At 41.3% G+C, this 18137-nt stretch overlaps 1 protein-coding gene across 2 annotated transcripts in view; it reads right to left on the bottom strand.

The window, feature by feature from the left end:
- The window catches only part of iffo2b (intermediate filament family orphan 2b), a 39732-nt gene that overhangs the window by 4612 nt on the left and 16983 nt on the right, over positions 1-18137 (bottom strand). The window contains exons 2-7 of one of the 2 annotated variants that reach the window (XM_011474835.4): positions 6833-6893; positions 3953-4048; positions 2001-2165; positions 1429-1571; positions 898-1099; positions 696-794 (exon numbers count right to left, since the gene is read on the bottom strand). In XM_011474835.4, the coding sequence (XP_011473137.1) occupies positions 696-794; positions 898-1099; positions 1429-1571; positions 2001-2165; positions 3953-4048; positions 6833-6893 (766 nt within the window). The remainder of the gene's footprint in view (positions 1-695; positions 795-897; positions 1100-1428; positions 1572-2000; positions 2166-3952; positions 4049-6832; positions 6894-18137) is intronic. The other variant, XM_011474836.4, reaches the window with a different exon arrangement.

The following is an 18137-nucleotide window of genomic DNA, read 5'->3' as shown; positions in this document are numbered from 1 at the left end:
AAAATAACTTGGTTAACTACAAACGTTTCCCATTATGGGTCCTGGGAGATGTTTGATCATATGATCAGATATTTTGACAAAAAGTACCGTAATTTCTGAACGTCACTCCATTTTAACCTGAATGTGCTGCAAATATTGCTTTACATTTTTCCAGAGCAGAACTTGATAATACAGCAAAAATTAGTTGGAGATAATTACACCTTTTTATAATTACACCTCCAAGATTCAAAGTTGGATCAAATAAGCAGGGAAAATTTTGAGCTCCATCCCGGCTTCACTACTCCTCTCTGTTTGGGACTCACGGTTGCTAGGCGACAGGACATTCGCTGATGTAACAGCTGGAATTATCTAAAGGGTGGACTCGTCCAAAGGACCTGGCCAACGTCGCCTGGAAGGCCGCGGCCATTGAAGGATGCAGCTCTTGAATTTGGACACATCCTTTGTGGCCCCAACAAAACACTTGACCACCCCTGCCCTAGGGTGTTATAGAGTCCCTCTGCAATGCTAAACTTCAAAGCCTAGTCAGTGCTGCACTGTAAATTGTGCAGTCGTATCGTTAATTAATGCAGGAATCAGATACCTCCCCAAAAATGACCACATCAAATTTGTGTGTGGAGAATCAGTTTAACTTTTTTTGGGGTTTTTCTGTTTATGCCTTTGTTTAATTTTCAAAATCCGTCCGCAGAGCACTTTACCTCTATCTGGCCGATGGTCTGCTGGTACTCCTGCTCTCTGGTCTTAAATAGTGACTCTGTTTCATCAATGAGGCTGCCAAGACTTCCATCCTGAGAGTCCTGAGAGAGCACGCCGAGAGAGGCCTCATTCATCAATCACCAGCGAAAGGTCTAACGCAGCATTAAACACGTCTAAAAACACGCATCTTAAAACAGCACTCACGGGATCGGCTGCTTCATTGCTGCCGTCACAAGGGCCGACCGGTGGGCAAGTCGTCACGGTGATGGTGGATGGCATGTTGTAGTTCGTGAAATCCTCCCACAGCAGCAGAGTTTCCTCGTTTTCCTCCCACGTCAGGCTGTCACAGTCGTCGTCGATTTCAAACGTCTCGCGCCTGGCAACAAAGGAGTTATCTGAACAATGTCTGCGTGGGACAGAGCATGGAGGGGGACCAGAGAAGGAAGAAAAGAAAGAAAGAAAAAGCAAGGACAGGTGTAACAGCCACAACACTTAGCAAGGGTCAAGAGCAGAAAGTCAACAAATGAAAGAAGGTTTACAGAAAAGAGGCTGCAGCCGTATTTCTCTCTAGAGTGCACACTGATGTCCACAAATTCACTGAATCTGCATGCTGCTTATTGCTATGACAGCAGAGGGGGGCGAGGATCACACAGCATTTACAGAGGTACTGTGGCGGTCTGCAGAGCGGCGTGACTGTCCCATCCCGACCTCCCGGCAGCGGGAGGAGTCACTTACAGCTGGCTGAGCATGCGTTTCATCTCGTCTGTGATGTTGAGCGATCCAGGAACCTCCTCCTCCGACGCGCTCTGCTCCATCTCCGAATTCTCCTCGTCGGAAATCCCCTTTCGCTCCTTTTTCCTGCAGCACGCCATGGCGCCCTGCGAAAAGCACACAAACATTAGCAAAGAGTCTAAAGAGAGTAATAAAATGGTCGTTTTGAAATGCTGTTTGCTGTAAATACGTTTCCTATTGAAGAAAAATATTTCTTTATTTACAAAAGCAGTAAAGAAAAAAGACCAAAAACCCAACTGGAACAGATAAAATGATAAACTATTTGTTTTTTGAGGGTTTGGGCATGTTTGTGCACAGTTCTATCAGAACCTTGAATGTCTATAAGTTTATTAAGTTATTAGCAAGCATGTTGCCCTCCTTGGACCTTTAAAAGGGGTCACTGAGTGCGCAGCTCTAATTTCCTTTGGGCTGAATGACTTCTCCGAGTGCATTCAATAATTTTGCTTCTTTCACAGTCAGCTTTTCTGATAAACTAGCGCATCGCCACATGGAAGCTGGTGTGTACAGATACTTGCCTTTTCTGGGAGCGATCTGGCAGGACTGAACATTTTCGACATGTCCTCTGAGTTGCGTTGTTGTGCGACATCACACAGCTTGGCCGTGATGTCGATGCGCCTGCATATGTCCATGTCCACTCGTCTTGCTTTTTCCTGGATCTTGGAGTCTAGGTCAGACATTTGCTGCAAAAGGGATGGAATTTATTTTTGCTCCCATGAACCTTACTATATGCAGCATCAGTATGATCAAAGCAGACACTTCTTAGACACTTAAAAGTGATACTCTAAATTATGGGTCTGCAACCTTTAATGCTAAAAAAAAGCTATTTGGTCCAGTTTCTTACTGACCAAAACCCAGTGGGACCCCTAAAATCCCCTTCCTGAGTATTAGAAAAGGCACTTAATGGAAAGTTTGTGTGGCCATTAAGCCCTTCCTTTGTAGTGCAGATTGTAGATTGTATAATAGTTTAATTATAACAGTATTACATGTTTCTATATAATAATTTTAACTTCTTTTTGACATCAGCACATACTACTACAAAATAGCAGATTTACTGGAATTAGAAATACTAGAAAGCCAACAATCATCACTGATATTTAACTTTGATGAGGCTTCATTACTATTCTCCTTTTACTTTTAAATGGAAACCTGACAGCATTGGTGTGGAATCCAATTTTTATACAAGAAATCTATATATCTAAATGCAATTTAAATATGAAGAGCTTTGCTTCTGAACAGCAGCTACACACTGCTGTGCAGCAGAAGATGAGAGTATGAGCTTTATGCTCATTCTAAAACAATCTAAACGTAAATAAAATCTTTTACATCATTTTGTTCAGTTATCCCACATTTGAAAAAAATCTAAAAATAACTGACAAAACTTAATTAACTAAAACAAATGAACCAAAACTAGAAACCTGGTATTTAATCAAATTGTTCGCTTTTTTCTTCAAAGCCAAAGACCCACATTAGAGGTATAAAAGAGCCACAGGCGGCCTTTAGACACTGAGTTTGAAGACGCCTGTTCTACGTGGAAAACTTGAGGGTTTTTAATTATTTAATCTAATAGAAAACCTTAGTTTCAAATCAAAATTCTCATCATAATCAAATAGCCACATTGTTATTCCTCTCTCTTATGAATCTGTACTAAAATCAATTACTTTTAAATTATACCTCTTTATCCAATTTTCCTTGCATGTAATTTAAATTGACGTATTGTCAAATTGCCCTTGCAAATGTTTCAGGTCGAAAATAAATTGGAACAACCGCTGTTAATATTATCCCAACTCCACTAAATGGCTTGAAACTGATATGCTTCCATCCTCATGTTGTCAATGTAATTATGTAAAAATATGAAGGGATGATAAAGCTTACTGGGAAAGATGAAGATAAACATTCATAGCGCTAACAGGGAACCATTTGTTTAAGGGTTTTCTATAAGCAAACTAACTAGGCTTTAAATGGTACCAGTCTTTTTTCTACTTAAAGAACATTTCAGGTAGAAAAACTAGACGTACCTGTCTCTTAATTAGCACAAGTAATAATGAAGCAGAAATAAAAATTAAAAATGGACAATGTGAGCATAAACAGGGGAAAAACAAACAGATGCTGTCTATATTTATCCCTGTGCAGCCAGCAGCTGTATGTGCTAACTGTGAATATCAACCCCACACAACTGCTACATAACAAGTCAGAGCTGCAGGGAACAGGAAGAATCTGCAGCTGCTATCTGAGCTATTTTAAATAAAAGCTTGTCTTTGCAGCTTTGTGGAATAGTCTTTTATGAAATCAAATAGGAGGAAGGGTGTGTGTTCCTACTTAGATCAGGAAAATTGACGTCTTCATTCTGATAAAGCTTAAGAAAACAGTCCCAAATTCTGTTGCTACTTGCGTGGGAGTTCTTTTTTAGCGTTTATTCTCTGAATGGAAGCTTTGTTGAGGAGTGATATTGCCCTAATCCGATGCTTACGTCACTCATCAGGCTTTTGAAGACCACAAGTTCTGCTTTTAACCTGTCCACCTTCTCGCTCAGCTCCTCCTGGATCTCTGATGACTCCTGAGCAGTCTAGTAGAGAAAAAGGAAACAAGACAAACAAAGGAGGTTAATAAAACACTACAGCAAAATGTTATTGTGAAGATCTTTAGCGATTACTCAAAAAATATTTGGCATTTTCTTAATTCTGTGCAACACCAACAGTAAAATGGGTCAAAATGCGGGAGAAGAATGGAAAATAAAGACACGTAATAAAAATGTCTACAATAGTTAATACAGAATGACATTATTAGCACGAGCTGAGTAATCTAAAGGCCTGCAAGGATCCAGGTGTTGCGCAATCGTGGCTGCGCTCCATGCTAACCTCGCTGGCTGTGCCCACTACCCCTCCCCTTTCTCTTCACACACATTTGCGGCACTTGCAGCTGCAGGGGCGCCAATTCGCAGGTTTCAGGTTTCTGTGATATTATAGCTAATAGTCAACCAACAGTGGCACAGATTTTTATTTTTACAAGCACTGTGCTGCCACCCCCCTTTTAAATTTGCGCCCCTGGGCAATTGCCTTTATGGCCCGTGCCTAAAACTGCTACTGAACAGCACTAACTGACCTCTTGCGCCGTGTGTACGTTCCAGGGATTAAAAAAAAAAGATCTTGTAGCTTTTCTGAGACTGCTTGCCCGGCGGACTATCTTGATACGCTGGAAAGATCTTCGCCCCCCAAATCATTCACAATGGATAAAAGACTCCCTTTCTTTTATTAAGATGGAAAAAAATCAGACATTCTCTTAAGGGCTCTGGATCTAAATTTTCTGAAATTTGGTCACCTTTCCTAGAACATGTCTTTGACCTTAGAACCGAGTGAACTTTCAAATATATTAACAGGTATGAGATGTTTAATGTCTATGCTGGACATAGATTAGTAGCACAGCATGTTGTTTGTATAATTATTTTATTTTATTTTATTTATTTATTCTTTTCTTTTTTTGTTTTGTTTATTTATTAAAATTTTTGTTTTTTGCAATTGTGTTTTTGAATTGTTTGTTTTTGCTTATTTAAAAAATTCTAAATTAATCATACTTTGAAAAAAATAAATAAACTGACCTGCCTGCCTCAGACCTACTTGACCCGTACTTATCCTTGTGTGTCGTATTAGGGTTGTGTGTGTTGGCTGACCCGTGAAGTGAAAATTCTAAGGTTGTAGATCGCTCGTTGAGCCAGCAGAAAAAATGTTTGTAAACATTTTCATTCTACGGGCTGACTGAGCAATCTACAACCTTTTAATTTTAAATGGGCCATCTGTGCACCCCATGCAGGTTTGCCTTTTTGTGCCTACAGGCAGCCCTTATCCACTTGTATTAACACTCGGGACTGAAGCATAAGTTTATTTCTAAAGTATGAATTCGCAACCAAGGTTCTTTCAAAATCCAAAATCAAAGATAAATGAATTATGATTATTATTATACATTTTAGCCCAGATAAGTCTAATGAGGTCAAATTAGCCTGTTTACTGTACAGTAGGTCATTGCATCAAATCTTCAGGCCTAGTCACACAGCGACTACATTTTTTTTTTAACTTGTCCTGTTTAACAGCTGAGCAAACGGATGAGAGCTAAAAGCCTCTTGTGTTGGACATATTTTACTGTTTCTACAGGGGTTATCAATCTTTTGACACAGTAGGTTAACATTTGAATTAACAGCCACTACCTTTTGCGCATATTGCACAAATGGAAATTGGTCACATGTGAATATGCGTGGAAAAAGTGAGAAACGTTGAGGTTTATGTGAAATTTTCACAGATGTTTCACGAAGAATCACGTTCAAACCACGGAAGAAGTACTAAATAAACCAATCAATGCAAAACATTAATCATGTGTGATTATTGCGGTGTTTATGTGCAATTCATTAGTGATTTGTGCGTCAATTACATAATTTGAACGAGATATGTGCGCCAAATAAGTGATATAAAAGTTATACATCAGTGGGACATGCATGAAAATTCCGATAGACATACGTGGAACGCTTGTGGAAAGCCACAAATTTGCGTACGCATCTCCTAAAAGTCGCCCACAATTACTTAAGATTTGCATGATAATTGTGTCTCAACTACCTAAAGTATTAAAAAACTGCATCATTCCCCAACATTTTGAACATTTTAGCACAGAATTCATGTAAAATCCCATCTGTGCACATCGACGAACAACAAACGCAAGAAACACTTGTGAATTACGTACATCACACATTTACCACGAAAGACCGAAATTTTATTTGTGGAAAATGCGCAAAATGTTTGTAGTGGCTGTATGACACGGCCTTTCAATCTTGCATTTCAGTCTCTCTAACTTTGAATCTCGGTTTACAATAACAACCCGTCACTGGACAAATATGTTTCCATCATACGCAGCAACGCCTGCCTGTAAGTTCTGCACGGTTAAAACTCTCAGGGGGGTTTGGTGGTCCCCCTCCCTGTCTGATGTTTTGCTGACTCGAAGCCCAACAAACATACATGCATCGATTTTTTGCAAAAGCAGAAAAAAGGGAAATACACTATAAGAGGTACAAGAGTTGGGCTGGCAGGCTTAAGGGTGACACTTTTTATTGATTTTGTTATTATGTCTGTTTCCTTCCACCTGGCTCTGAGCAGAAGTAGGAAACAGCTGGTGGTTTTCAGTGTCCAGATCTAAATCTAGGCCTCTTGATGGGTTTGTAATGTGGTTTATCTTGATATCTCACTCCTGGCTGTTTCCTGTTCCCATGAACACAGTCCATGTTCCGTAGTTTTGAAAATACACACAACGCGACGTCAAACATCTGTGAATGTACAGATTATTAGGAAGTGTTTCACTGTTGTTTCCCAACCTGCTGCAGGGATTTGATCATAGATTCCAGCTGCTCTCGCTTGGACAGCTCCTCCTCCCATCTGTAACACAGAGGACAGAGGTGGGTCAGTATCTGCAGCCAGGTCCTCCTGAGGGCTCACCATACAGGGAAACTGCTCTTTTCAGGGATGTTCCTCCCATCTCAGATTACAAAAAGCCCTTGACAGTGTAGAGTCACACCCCCACCCCTCTTCTTTCACCCTTCTGTTCTTTTGTTTTTTTTTTTTTCCTATTGTCATCTTTACAACCCCACTGCCTCAATAACGCTGAAAGAATGCAAGTGTAACCTTTCATGAACACAAAACATGGATCAATAAAAGTCTTTGAACATTTGAGCGAGTGGTGGGTGGAGCATCCCTGCATTCCTTCATGCTAGAACGCTCTGGAGATGGTGTGATATAAGAACTAGGTAATGCATTTCTTATGTACAACAGATTAAGAACACGTTTTGTAAATGTGACAAATGTGAAGCCAAAACATATACAGAATTGTGTAGAAAATAAAGAGAAGCAAGAAAAACAATGCTAGAAATTCTTCTGTGCTCTTTTATCAGCAGTGGTCACACAATTTGATCCAGCTGTTTGTCACGTTCCAATCACAATATTATCAGTTCCTTTCATTTTTCTTCACAATGAGTCAAGTTGCATAAACAGGGGAAAATATTTTATGTTTCATTGACTATACAAGTTATTCATAATTTTGCCTCTAAGAAAAATTATGAATATTCAAAGTTGATATGTATATACCAAGTATTGTTTGGAAATATGCAAACGCACAAAAGCAACTCTATATTTCTATAAATCCATGTAAATTTACATTGCTATTATGATTTGCTCATTGTCTAATAGTACTGACTTGTGCATTCATGCTGTTGCTCAAAATCAAGTCCGTTACAGTGTCTATGTTCTGATTAGCTAGGAAATTCTGTTCCTCCTTGGTTTATTCTCGCCATATTCCTCCTTAGTGCCACAGCAGCTGTACCCAGCCAAAATTAAAATCCCTAAAAACATTTTAAGAACCTCTTAAAAATGTTACCTGTTTTAGTAACAAAACATTAAAGATTTAGCTCCTTGTTTTTGGTTGCTTTGAACAGTTTTATGTAATTTAGTTTTAAATGATTCACTTTAATTTTTAGGATATTGGTTTAGGTTAATAAATTTAATTTTGTGCTTGAGGATATTTCTAACTCAAATTTTATTTATTTGTGTGGCCCCTTTCATATCAGTAGACAACACAAATCGCTGTACATACTGTAAAAGCAACAAAATTGTAATAAAATTAATTAATTAATTAAAATAGAAAACACAGGACAATCACAAAACAGTTGGCACCCCTCCTCTACCAGATTCCTCCCTCCAACCGAACAGTTCCCCCAACATAACTCTGAACAGAAACGTAAGAACTGCAGCTTAAAGAAAAACTCTGGTTCGGTACTGCTGCTAAGAAACGGTATAATGAGGATCCGTTTATTCCAAGGCCCAGCCCGACCACGAGGATCATTGCCACAGCAGCTCAGGGCCCACTCGAGCACAACCGCAACAGCACCCCCTAGAGGCGAAGCCGGTAGTTACCAAGAAAAATGGATCCCCAAGAGGAAACACTGAAATAACAAACAACAGAATTTTAATAATAATAAAATAGTAAAAATTATAGAAAGGAGAAAAAAAATAAAAAATATAACAATAATGGTAATTAAATGAAAGAAGACCTTAGAAACTGTTAAAACATTACCTTAAATATCATGAATGTAATAATAACAAAAAAGGTTATTATAAAAAATGACAATAATTATAATAATAGCCCCTGAGACAGACAGACAGACAGACAGACAGACAGACAGACAGACAGACAGACAGACAGACAGACAGACAGACAGACAGACAGACAGACAGACAGACAGACAGACAGACAGACAGACAGACAGACAGACAGACAGACAGACAGACAGACAGACAGACAGACAGACAGACAGACAGACAGACAGACAGACAGACAGACAGACAGACAGACAGACAGACAGACAGACAGACAGACAGACAGACAGACAGACAGACAGACAGACAGACAGACAGACAGACAGACAGACAGACAGACAGACAGACAGACAGACAGACAGACAGACAGACAGACAGACAGACAGACAGACAGACAGACAGACAGACAGACAGACAGACAGACAGACAGACAGACAGACAGACAGACAGACAGACAGACAGACAGACAGACAGACAGACAGACAGACAGACAGACAGATATATATATATATATATATATATATATATGATCTGATACCTTGCAGGAATAATAAGATGGCCAAAGGAAGAGATACAGACCACGGATGTTAAAACACGAAAGATTCTCACCATGGATGGAGGATTCCATCACAAATCCAGCACAAAACCAGACTGTATGCTAGCCGTCAGGAAGGAGGCCGAGGACTAGTGAGCGTAGAAGCCACGATCCAGGATGAAACATCCAAGATGCATGAGTACATCAAGCTCAAGGCCCCAACTGACAGTGTGCTCAGTGAATGTCTCAGGCAATGGAATGCAGAGGATACAGTGCTGGAGGACAGATCCTCATAGGAGGACAAACCCCTGCATGGGATGTACCACCGGACCATAACTGAAGTGGCTGATATCAAGAAGAAATGGGGCAATTACCATAACAATGACGGGCAAATTGACATCACCCAGTGAGGGTCCTTGGGCAAGACCCTTAACGCTAATGCCTACCTCACTATGTGAGACAATGAACCACATGTCATGCCGGCTCAGACGTCGCCCGGCCAAACAAGGTCTGCGACAGGTGCTGAGGGACCAGAGCACTCTGATGGAAAGTGGGCTACTGGAACAAGACGGAAATGGACTAGATGTGAGAACAAGGTTCTGTTAGAATGCTACTACTCAAGTAATCCCACCCAGAGGGGTTACATGCAGAGAATGTGGAATGAATGGATGCTTCGAAACCCACAATCAAGACTAACTGCCAAACAACTGGTAGCCCAGTGCTCTAACATACACAAACGGCAACTCCTATCACAACTTGAGATTGAAGCGATAAAATACAATGCCACGGGAGAGCCAGAACAGCAGGTCAGAGAGGAGGTTATACCACACTCCCACCCTGAGATTGGGTACACAGCCCCAAAAACCCCAATTACGCTGAGCAAGGCAGTAACTGACCTGAAAGACAAGATCATGTCTACAATGAACACTAGGCAACCACGACACCAGCTACAACGGTTAAGTGATGTACCGCCTGAAAGTCTACTGGAAACTGTGAATGAAGCATTGAGGGCAATTCCTACCACAACCATCACAGAAACCAACGAACTGGTTTACACTTCAGCAGCAGTGATCCTTGAGATGCTTGGCTCCAAGAACAACCATGGAAGAAAACAGTACCCACCATCGAAGCAACGGTTAGAGGCCAAAATCAAGGCAACTCAGAAGGATGTGAGTAAGCTGACAGAGGCTCAAAGAGGTACAATGAGAAAGCAAGTACCTAAGAGATACAGCCAGATGCCTATACCCGAAGCACTGGAAACTGCCAAACAAAGGCTCCTAGCCTTGAGCAGCCGCCTAAAGAGGTACACAAGAGACAATGAAGCCAGACGAATAAACAGGCTCTTCGCAACTCAACCTGCAAAAGTGTACGCTCAGTGGCAGGGTCAAAACAGCCGAGCAGACCCACCAAGGCTAGAAACTGAACAGTACTGGAAAAGTATATGGGAGGAAGACACAGCACATAACAGCAATGCCCAGTGGCTGGTCTCTCTGAGAAAAGAACATAGCAACCTCCCTGAACAGAATCCAGTAACCATCACAGTGGCAGACATCCAAGAAAGAGTCTCAGGTATGAAGAACTGGACAGCACCGTGCCCTGACATGACACATGCCTACTGGCTAAAGAAGCTTACCGCACTCCACGAGCGCCTGGCAGCACAAATGAACCAGCTGCTAAGAAATGGGACTCACCCCGAATGGCTAACGGAAGGGCGAACGATCCTGATCCAGAAGGATCCATCAAAGGGTGCAGTCCCATCCAACTACCGGCCAATAACCTGTCTCTCCACAACATGGAAGCTCATGTCAGGCATCATTGCAACCAAGATAAATAGGCACATGGATCAATTCATGAGTAACACACAGAAGGGCATTGGTAGAGACTCCAGAGGAGCCAAACACCAACTCCTGGTCGACAGAACAGTCGCTCAAGACTGCAAGTCACGACACACCAACCTGTGCACAGCCTGGATTGATTACAAGAAGGCCTATGACTCAATGCCCCACACATGGATCACTGAATGCTTGGAGCTGTACAACATCAACAGGACTCGAAGAGCCTTCATAGGAAACTCAATGAAGCTATGGAAAACCACCCGACTCAGAAATGGGGCCAACATCAGTCACCTCCTATACATGGATGACATCAAGCTATATCCTAAGAGTGAGCGTGACATTGACTCCCTGATCCACACCACCAGGATCTACAGTACTGACATTGGGATGTCATTCGGGCTCGAGAAATGCAACCGGATGGTGACAAAGAGAGGCAAGGTAGTCCACACAGGAGGGGTCTCACTCCCAGAAGGAACAATAGCAGACATCGAGGACAGTTACAAGTACCTTGGAATTCCACAGGCAAATGGCAACCTGGAGCAGGCAACAAGGAAAGCTGCAACAGCTAAATACCTCCAACGAGTAAGACAAGTCCTGAGAAGCCAGCTCAATGGCAAAAATAAGACCCGGGCACTAAACAGCTACGCACTGCCAGTTATCAGATACCCTGCAGGAATAATAAGATGGCCAAAGGAAGAGATACAGACCACGGATGTTAAAACACAAAAGCTCCTCACCATTATTGGAGGGTTCCACCCCAAATCCAGCACCCTGAGACTGTATGCTAGCCGCAAGGAAGGAGGCCGAGGACTAGTGAGCGTAGAAGCCACTATCCAGGATGAAACATCCAAGATCCATGAGTACATCAAGCTCAAGGCCCCAAATGACAGTGTGCTCAGTGAATGTTTCAGGCAATGGAGAGCAGAGGATACAGTGCTGGAGGACAGATCCTCATGGGAGGACAAACCCCTGCATAACTTGGTTGCAGTTCATCATCATTCCACTAGGGGCAGTAGAAGGGCGTTTTTTTTTTTTTGTTCATTTCAAAATGGCTGCTTCCATTAAGTCTCAAAAACAATTTTGGCAGAAAAGTTTAGTTCATTTTCAAAACTTTTATGGTAAGAAAAACCTCATCTATCGCTTTCTCAATTTTTTAAATGACAACTTGCTGTATTGAAAGAATGCAACATTTGTTGATAATTAATTGTGTATAGTACAGTTGCACCAGGTTAAAAAATGTGTGGATCAAATTAGAGACTTTGGGTAAATAAGGTGTTTTTTTTCTTGAATGCTCAGTATTTTTGCTTCTTCAACTAACATTGCTATGAAAAAAAAACGTACCAAATCACCCAAAACGTTGAAATCAATACAATCTTTATCTCAATAAAAATGCATTTGTTTGTTGAGTTCATCAAAGAGTTTAAAAAACATCTTTATTCCATAAAATTTGACTCTTCTGTAAATTCTTTGTTGTGGTGGATTTTACAGTGTTAACACAAATGCATCTTATATAAAATGAAAAAAGCATCACTAAAAATAACTAAAACAAAATTTATGTAATTTCCAAAATAAAAAAGAGTTTTTGAGTAGTAAAAAGTTATCACATTTGTGCAGTGATGAACTCCTGTGGAAAAACAGAAAACAAGTTGCAGTGTGAGACAGAGTTTTAATGTAACTAATGCTGACATCATTACATATTTCATCTAAGCTAACACATCAGGACCATCAGTGAATTAAGGGTCTTCGAACCAGAAAATGAAAACGTCCCAAGAGGTTCAAAAGGCCTCAGAACTGTTTCCATTCTGAACCTAAAGAAAGAACACTGCCTAATCAAAAAGAAAGTATCCCTCAGCACAGCTTGCCAGCTCACTCTGCGACTCAATCCTTGTTCTAAAAATGCTGGCAGTGGATATTTACAGTGTCCACAACACTGTCTGCCGCAGGACTCTGACTGAGGTCACTGGAGTTCAGCACTTCATCGCATCCTCCGCAGACACATGCTCGTCAAAGCATCCGCATCAATTTCACAGCTTTTACTGTGACCGATAGAAGTATAACCCAGTGAAATGCCAACGTGGGATGGAGGTCCGGTCTCCATCCTGTAAAGCAGGGGTCGGGAACCTATGGCTCGCGAGCCATATATGGCTCTTTTGATGGTCACATGTGGCTCGCAGACAAATCTTTAATTATGCTTTTTTTTATCATTAGTCCAGTCCTTCTCGGGCGCGATGCGATGCCAGAGGCGCGCAGTAGTAGCGGTGCTTGGAGAGAAAAATCTGCGCCAGCGCTATAAGTTTACTATTATCTATAATTTCACAGAGTTTGTACCAGCTGGAAACCTGTGAATTGCCGTGCCTAAAAGTGCGCGCTCCCGTCTCTGAGAAAGAGCGCGCAGTTGCAGGGACGGGATGTGTGAGGGAGAAAGCAGAGGGTGGGGCTGAGGTGTTGTGGGGACAGGCAGCAGGTGAACCGCGCAGGGATTGTAAAAACGTAAAACCCGCTGCCCGTCACTCACTGCAGCGTGTGAGTGTGTGTTTGTCTCCACGTCTGCATGTGAGCGTCTGCCTCACATCTAAAGAACAGTCAGACATAAGATCACGTTTAAAGTCTCAACGCCTGCATGAAGCAGAAACTCACCACGTATCAACCAGACTAGACCATCAGCAAAACTACCACGAGAAATACTCATCATTTATTAGCAATAGCATAACAATGTTATTAAAAATAATCCACACACTTATTGTACTTTAAAAGTGTTGAAATTACATCAAATGCACACATTCACTTGTATATTTAGTTTCAAACATATCGTTGCGGTCTGAGTTGGACTGGGTGGCTGTTGGGCCGCGTTATAAGTTCTGGAGTTCATGAAACGCATCAAGCAGAGATCTGTTTGGCCCTCAGTTCTGTCGCTCAGCCTGTTGTTAGGTAGTTTGGACCAATGGGGTTCAGCTATGGGCCGAATAAGGGAAATGGGAGGGCTGGAGCGGGAGCAGGGGAATATAAAGTTGGGAGAAGCGCTCTCGTCTCGTGTCGACAGGAGAGATTCAGGAGTTGCTGAATTAATTTTACGGCGTTTGTTGTGGTCTACAGTAACCAGAATAAAGAACCTTAAAAGAGGTTAAGTCTCCGTGCCTCAGTGTGGGAAAGGGACGCTACATTATTGTATGGCTCTTTTTAAATTACATTTAAAAATATGTGGCGTTTTATGGCTCTCTTGGCCAAAAAGGTTCCCGACCCCTGCTGTAAAGTCTCACTTTAATGACTTTTTGATTTATTTTTTTTACGCGTTACCGGTGGTCTTTTAATTAAAATTCTGCTGTTTTAAGCAAAAATTTATAAACTGTTATTTTCTATGACATAGTTTCTGTGGGCTGGACTGTTGAGGCAAACTGAGCCCGCCTTCCATTTCCCATCATTCCTTTGTTTACACCCTTTCCCACTACTTTACAGCCCCTCACAACCCCAACCTAACCCTACCGGTGCAACAAAAATGGCGACCAATGATGGAGCCTTCCAGCCGTACAGTTTGGAGCCAGATGCCAAGGAAAACATAGACGTTCATGAATCTATTTGTCTGCCAGTGTACGCATCAGAATGGAGCAGAGCACGGAGCTCGTTGCCTGCCGACTGTAGGTTCTACGTCACAGCTGCAAGCTCTTTCAAAGACATATTTTGCTCCTGATTCACCACTATTTAATTAAGAAATACTATAGAACTGCAGTCTTAGTCTTAATTTTCTTAATATATGTCTTTCATCATGAGCAAAATGCTACAAGAACAAGGTAAAAACACCAAAAACATGATTTTGTCCCCAAAAAAACCCTCATTTATTAAATCAATTTGAGTGGCAAGTGCTTTCACATGTTAAGAACAAAAATAAAAAGCAACAACATTCAAAATATTTTTATCTTTCCTCTTAGTTTTATCTGTGAGTCTGGTCTTCTTGTAAGTTTGACATAACTGAGTCCGGGCAAACCCATAACAGGACAAAGACAGCCTGGATGCTGGAGCACGTGTTCGCTCAGAGACAGCTGTTAAATCTGCCACTTAAATCAAAAACTTAACGCTTTCAAACATGCTTTATCTTGTCCATCCTTGAAACAGAGAGACAATAAGCTACTGATTAGAAGTTAATAGATCGTCCTATCACACATACGATCTGTTTATCAGAGGAATCCCTGCAGCACTTGCCAACAAGCACTCCCTGCCATGTGTCAGGTGTCTAGGAACAGCCTAACTGTTTTTCCATGATTGCACCCGAGGATAATAAGCAGTCTGAACACATTTTTACGAGTCCGACACACTCGTGTCTTTTTTTCCTCTCCTAGAGCTGTCTGTATTAGGTAGACGTCACACTAAAAAAAGATACCGTAATAGGAAACCACAGACTTTTATCTTTCTAATCCTGTTTTCATTGATTTTCCCAGCTTTCCAAAGTTTTAGAGTCAAGATGTGACATTTTTTAATCGAGAGGCGGTAAATACCGACAGGTACAAGTGGAAAGCCTCCGTGGCTCATCACTAAACATGTTCTGAGCCAAACAACACCCTTGTCAAACTCGATGATATTCTGGAAAGAGTTAGTCTGCTGAAGCTCTTTATAGCCAGACATGAAATTAAAAGCTCAGATGCTAATTCTGGGAGATACATCAGGCTTTTGCTCTACCTGTCGCTGTTTGTTTTAAGGCTTCAAAACAGATCACAGCTTCTGTGTAGGGATTTATTTCTTACCCACACAACATTTTTGAAAAAGTAGCTCTGATTTTTCTGGTCTTTGTCTCCTTTTGCAAGTTGTGAGATGTGCATTCCAATCTCCATTTTGGAATAACCCTTTTCTCAAATATTCTTAGCCAAAAAGCTTTTTTTAACAAATGAGTACATCTATTTGTTGAAATTCTCTGACGTACTTGCATATTTTGAACACTTAAAAAGCTAAAACAGAATTTTTTAGCTCTAAGGGTTTGACTTGATTTGAAGTTGACCCCTTTCAGAATAATTCATTTAAAAATATGCTTTCTCAGTAGATTCCTTATGTTTTATGGTAAATTATTCAACTTTCACATACTAGAATAGATTTATTTTGTACATTTTCTTGGGGTTTCTTTTTTTTAAACTAAAAAAACAATTTTGTTAAATAGTCCAGGAGCAGAATGAGATAGAGCAGTAAACGCTGGAGGTCGATTCATCTGGCGACATGCATGACAAACATTCGATGGAGCTTAGTAGCTTGCATGCAGGCTGGCCTATGACAGCTTTAATAAATCACCTCTGAATATACAGAGAAAAACAACTACAATTCCTCCCAGTGGACTCTATAGGTGTGTCTGAAATGTCTTGTTCATGACAACAGTCTTACTCAGCCCTGGTCTAAAAAAACAAGGATAATTCATAACATTTGGATTTGGATAATCTCTGCTCTTAAGGAGGGGCTTGCTGGGAAAACATACATGCGCCACAGAGATGTGGGAGAAATTGAGCAAGGGACGCTTTAACTGACCAGAACCGAAGCAGGTCATTGATCGAATGTCAGGATGTTCTGTAATCTATAGGCCCGTCTGATTCCGCGGGGAGACAAGGCACGCTAATGTGGAAGCCGTGTGAAAGATATCAGACTGTCAGGCGGCTCCTGACCTACTGAGGGGTTCTGCTGAGAAGACAACAACCAAAGGTTCAGCCTCATTTCATTGCTTTGCTCGGCACAAAACCACAAAGACCAACATTTTTGCAGAACAGAAGAAAATAGGAACTTTAATCTAAAGCAATAAAACAATGTGGGTCAGAGAATATATTAAAGGTCCTATATCATGCAAAATCCATTTTTTGCATTTTTAAGTGTTCTATAATGCTCATTCGTCCCAAAAGAGAACCCCAAAACGGTTTTTTGATCCATTAACACGTTTCTGAGAGTTATTCTAAAATCCTGCTCCCTGAGCACCAGGCCTTACCAATCCACAAAAATGAGTGGGTTCTCACAAGATGACGTAGATAAGTGAGGGACCACCCCATCCAGGAAGAGTCTGCGTTGCCAGCACTGTCCCCCAGACTTACACAAACACTCACTTTCTCCACGGAGCTAGCGGTGATCTGCTATAAACGTTTTACATTTATATGCAGAATCTACACATCCATCTTTGCAAAAGTTTGAATGTTGTTTGTTTTCGTGGGCGAAACGCACACACTGCCGAGGCCGAAATGGTCATGAAATGGGCGGCACCCGCACAGAGAAAGGCGGGGCCTCAGACATTGACTTGTCTTACTTTCGGTTAGCTAAAATAGCTCAGGAAAATAACTGTTTTTTCATGAAAGGTTCGTTCTTTTGTGTGCCAAAGGTAACATATAGTATCATATAGATGGATATTGTTTACTAAAAAAGGTTTAAGAATAGCATGGTATAGGCCTTTTAACACTTCAAAGGAATGTATGATGCAGGTTTCAACTTATGTACATTAAAATCTCTTGACTTATATGTTATAGATACTAAGGAAGCTGTGATGCAGAAGTATAGCAGTCAATCACTGATCAGAAGGCTGCGCGTTTTGTTTCTGTCTTCTCTGCCCATCTGTTAAAGTGCCCTTGGGCAAGACACTGAACCCCACATTGCTCCAGATGATTGAGCCGCCATCAGTGTGTGCATAGGTGAATAGGCCTGTGACTGTAAATGTTTGGACTTTAAAGAAAGGTAGAAAAGCTCTATATAAGTACTGCGTACACCAAATAGTAAACATATTGTCATGTGCGGGAGGCTCGAGAGCCGGTAGGACCCAGACGCAGAGGCGGGAGGCAAACGGGTTCAGGGCTAGAGGGTTTAATTATAACAAAAGGCGCTGCAGAGCAGGATGACAACAACAAAACAAAAACTCACTGTGGCGTGGCGAGGCATGAAACATGGAAACATGAGTGTGGCAAAAACATGGAGACATGAACACCATGACAAAAGGTAATGGACCAGCACAGGAGGAAGGCAAAGACAAGACTTAAATACAGACAGGGCAGACAAGACACAGGTGGACACGATCAGGGCTGATGGGGACCAAAGGAAGTAAAACTCAAGAAACAAGACAAGACAAGACCTTTCAAAATAAAACAGGAAACAGAACCAAACCATGACAGAACAAGACAGAAAGCAAAAACCAATACAAAAGAAACTCAAACCATGACA

This window comes from Oryzias latipes, chromosome 5, assembly GCF_053564925.1.
Source record: "Oryzias latipes strain Hd-rR chromosome 5, Olatipes_Hd-rR_3.1".
Lineage (NCBI taxonomy): Eukaryota > Metazoa > Chordata > Actinopteri > Beloniformes > Adrianichthyidae > Oryzias > Oryzias latipes.
This window is presented reverse-complemented; position numbering and strand designations above follow the sequence as displayed.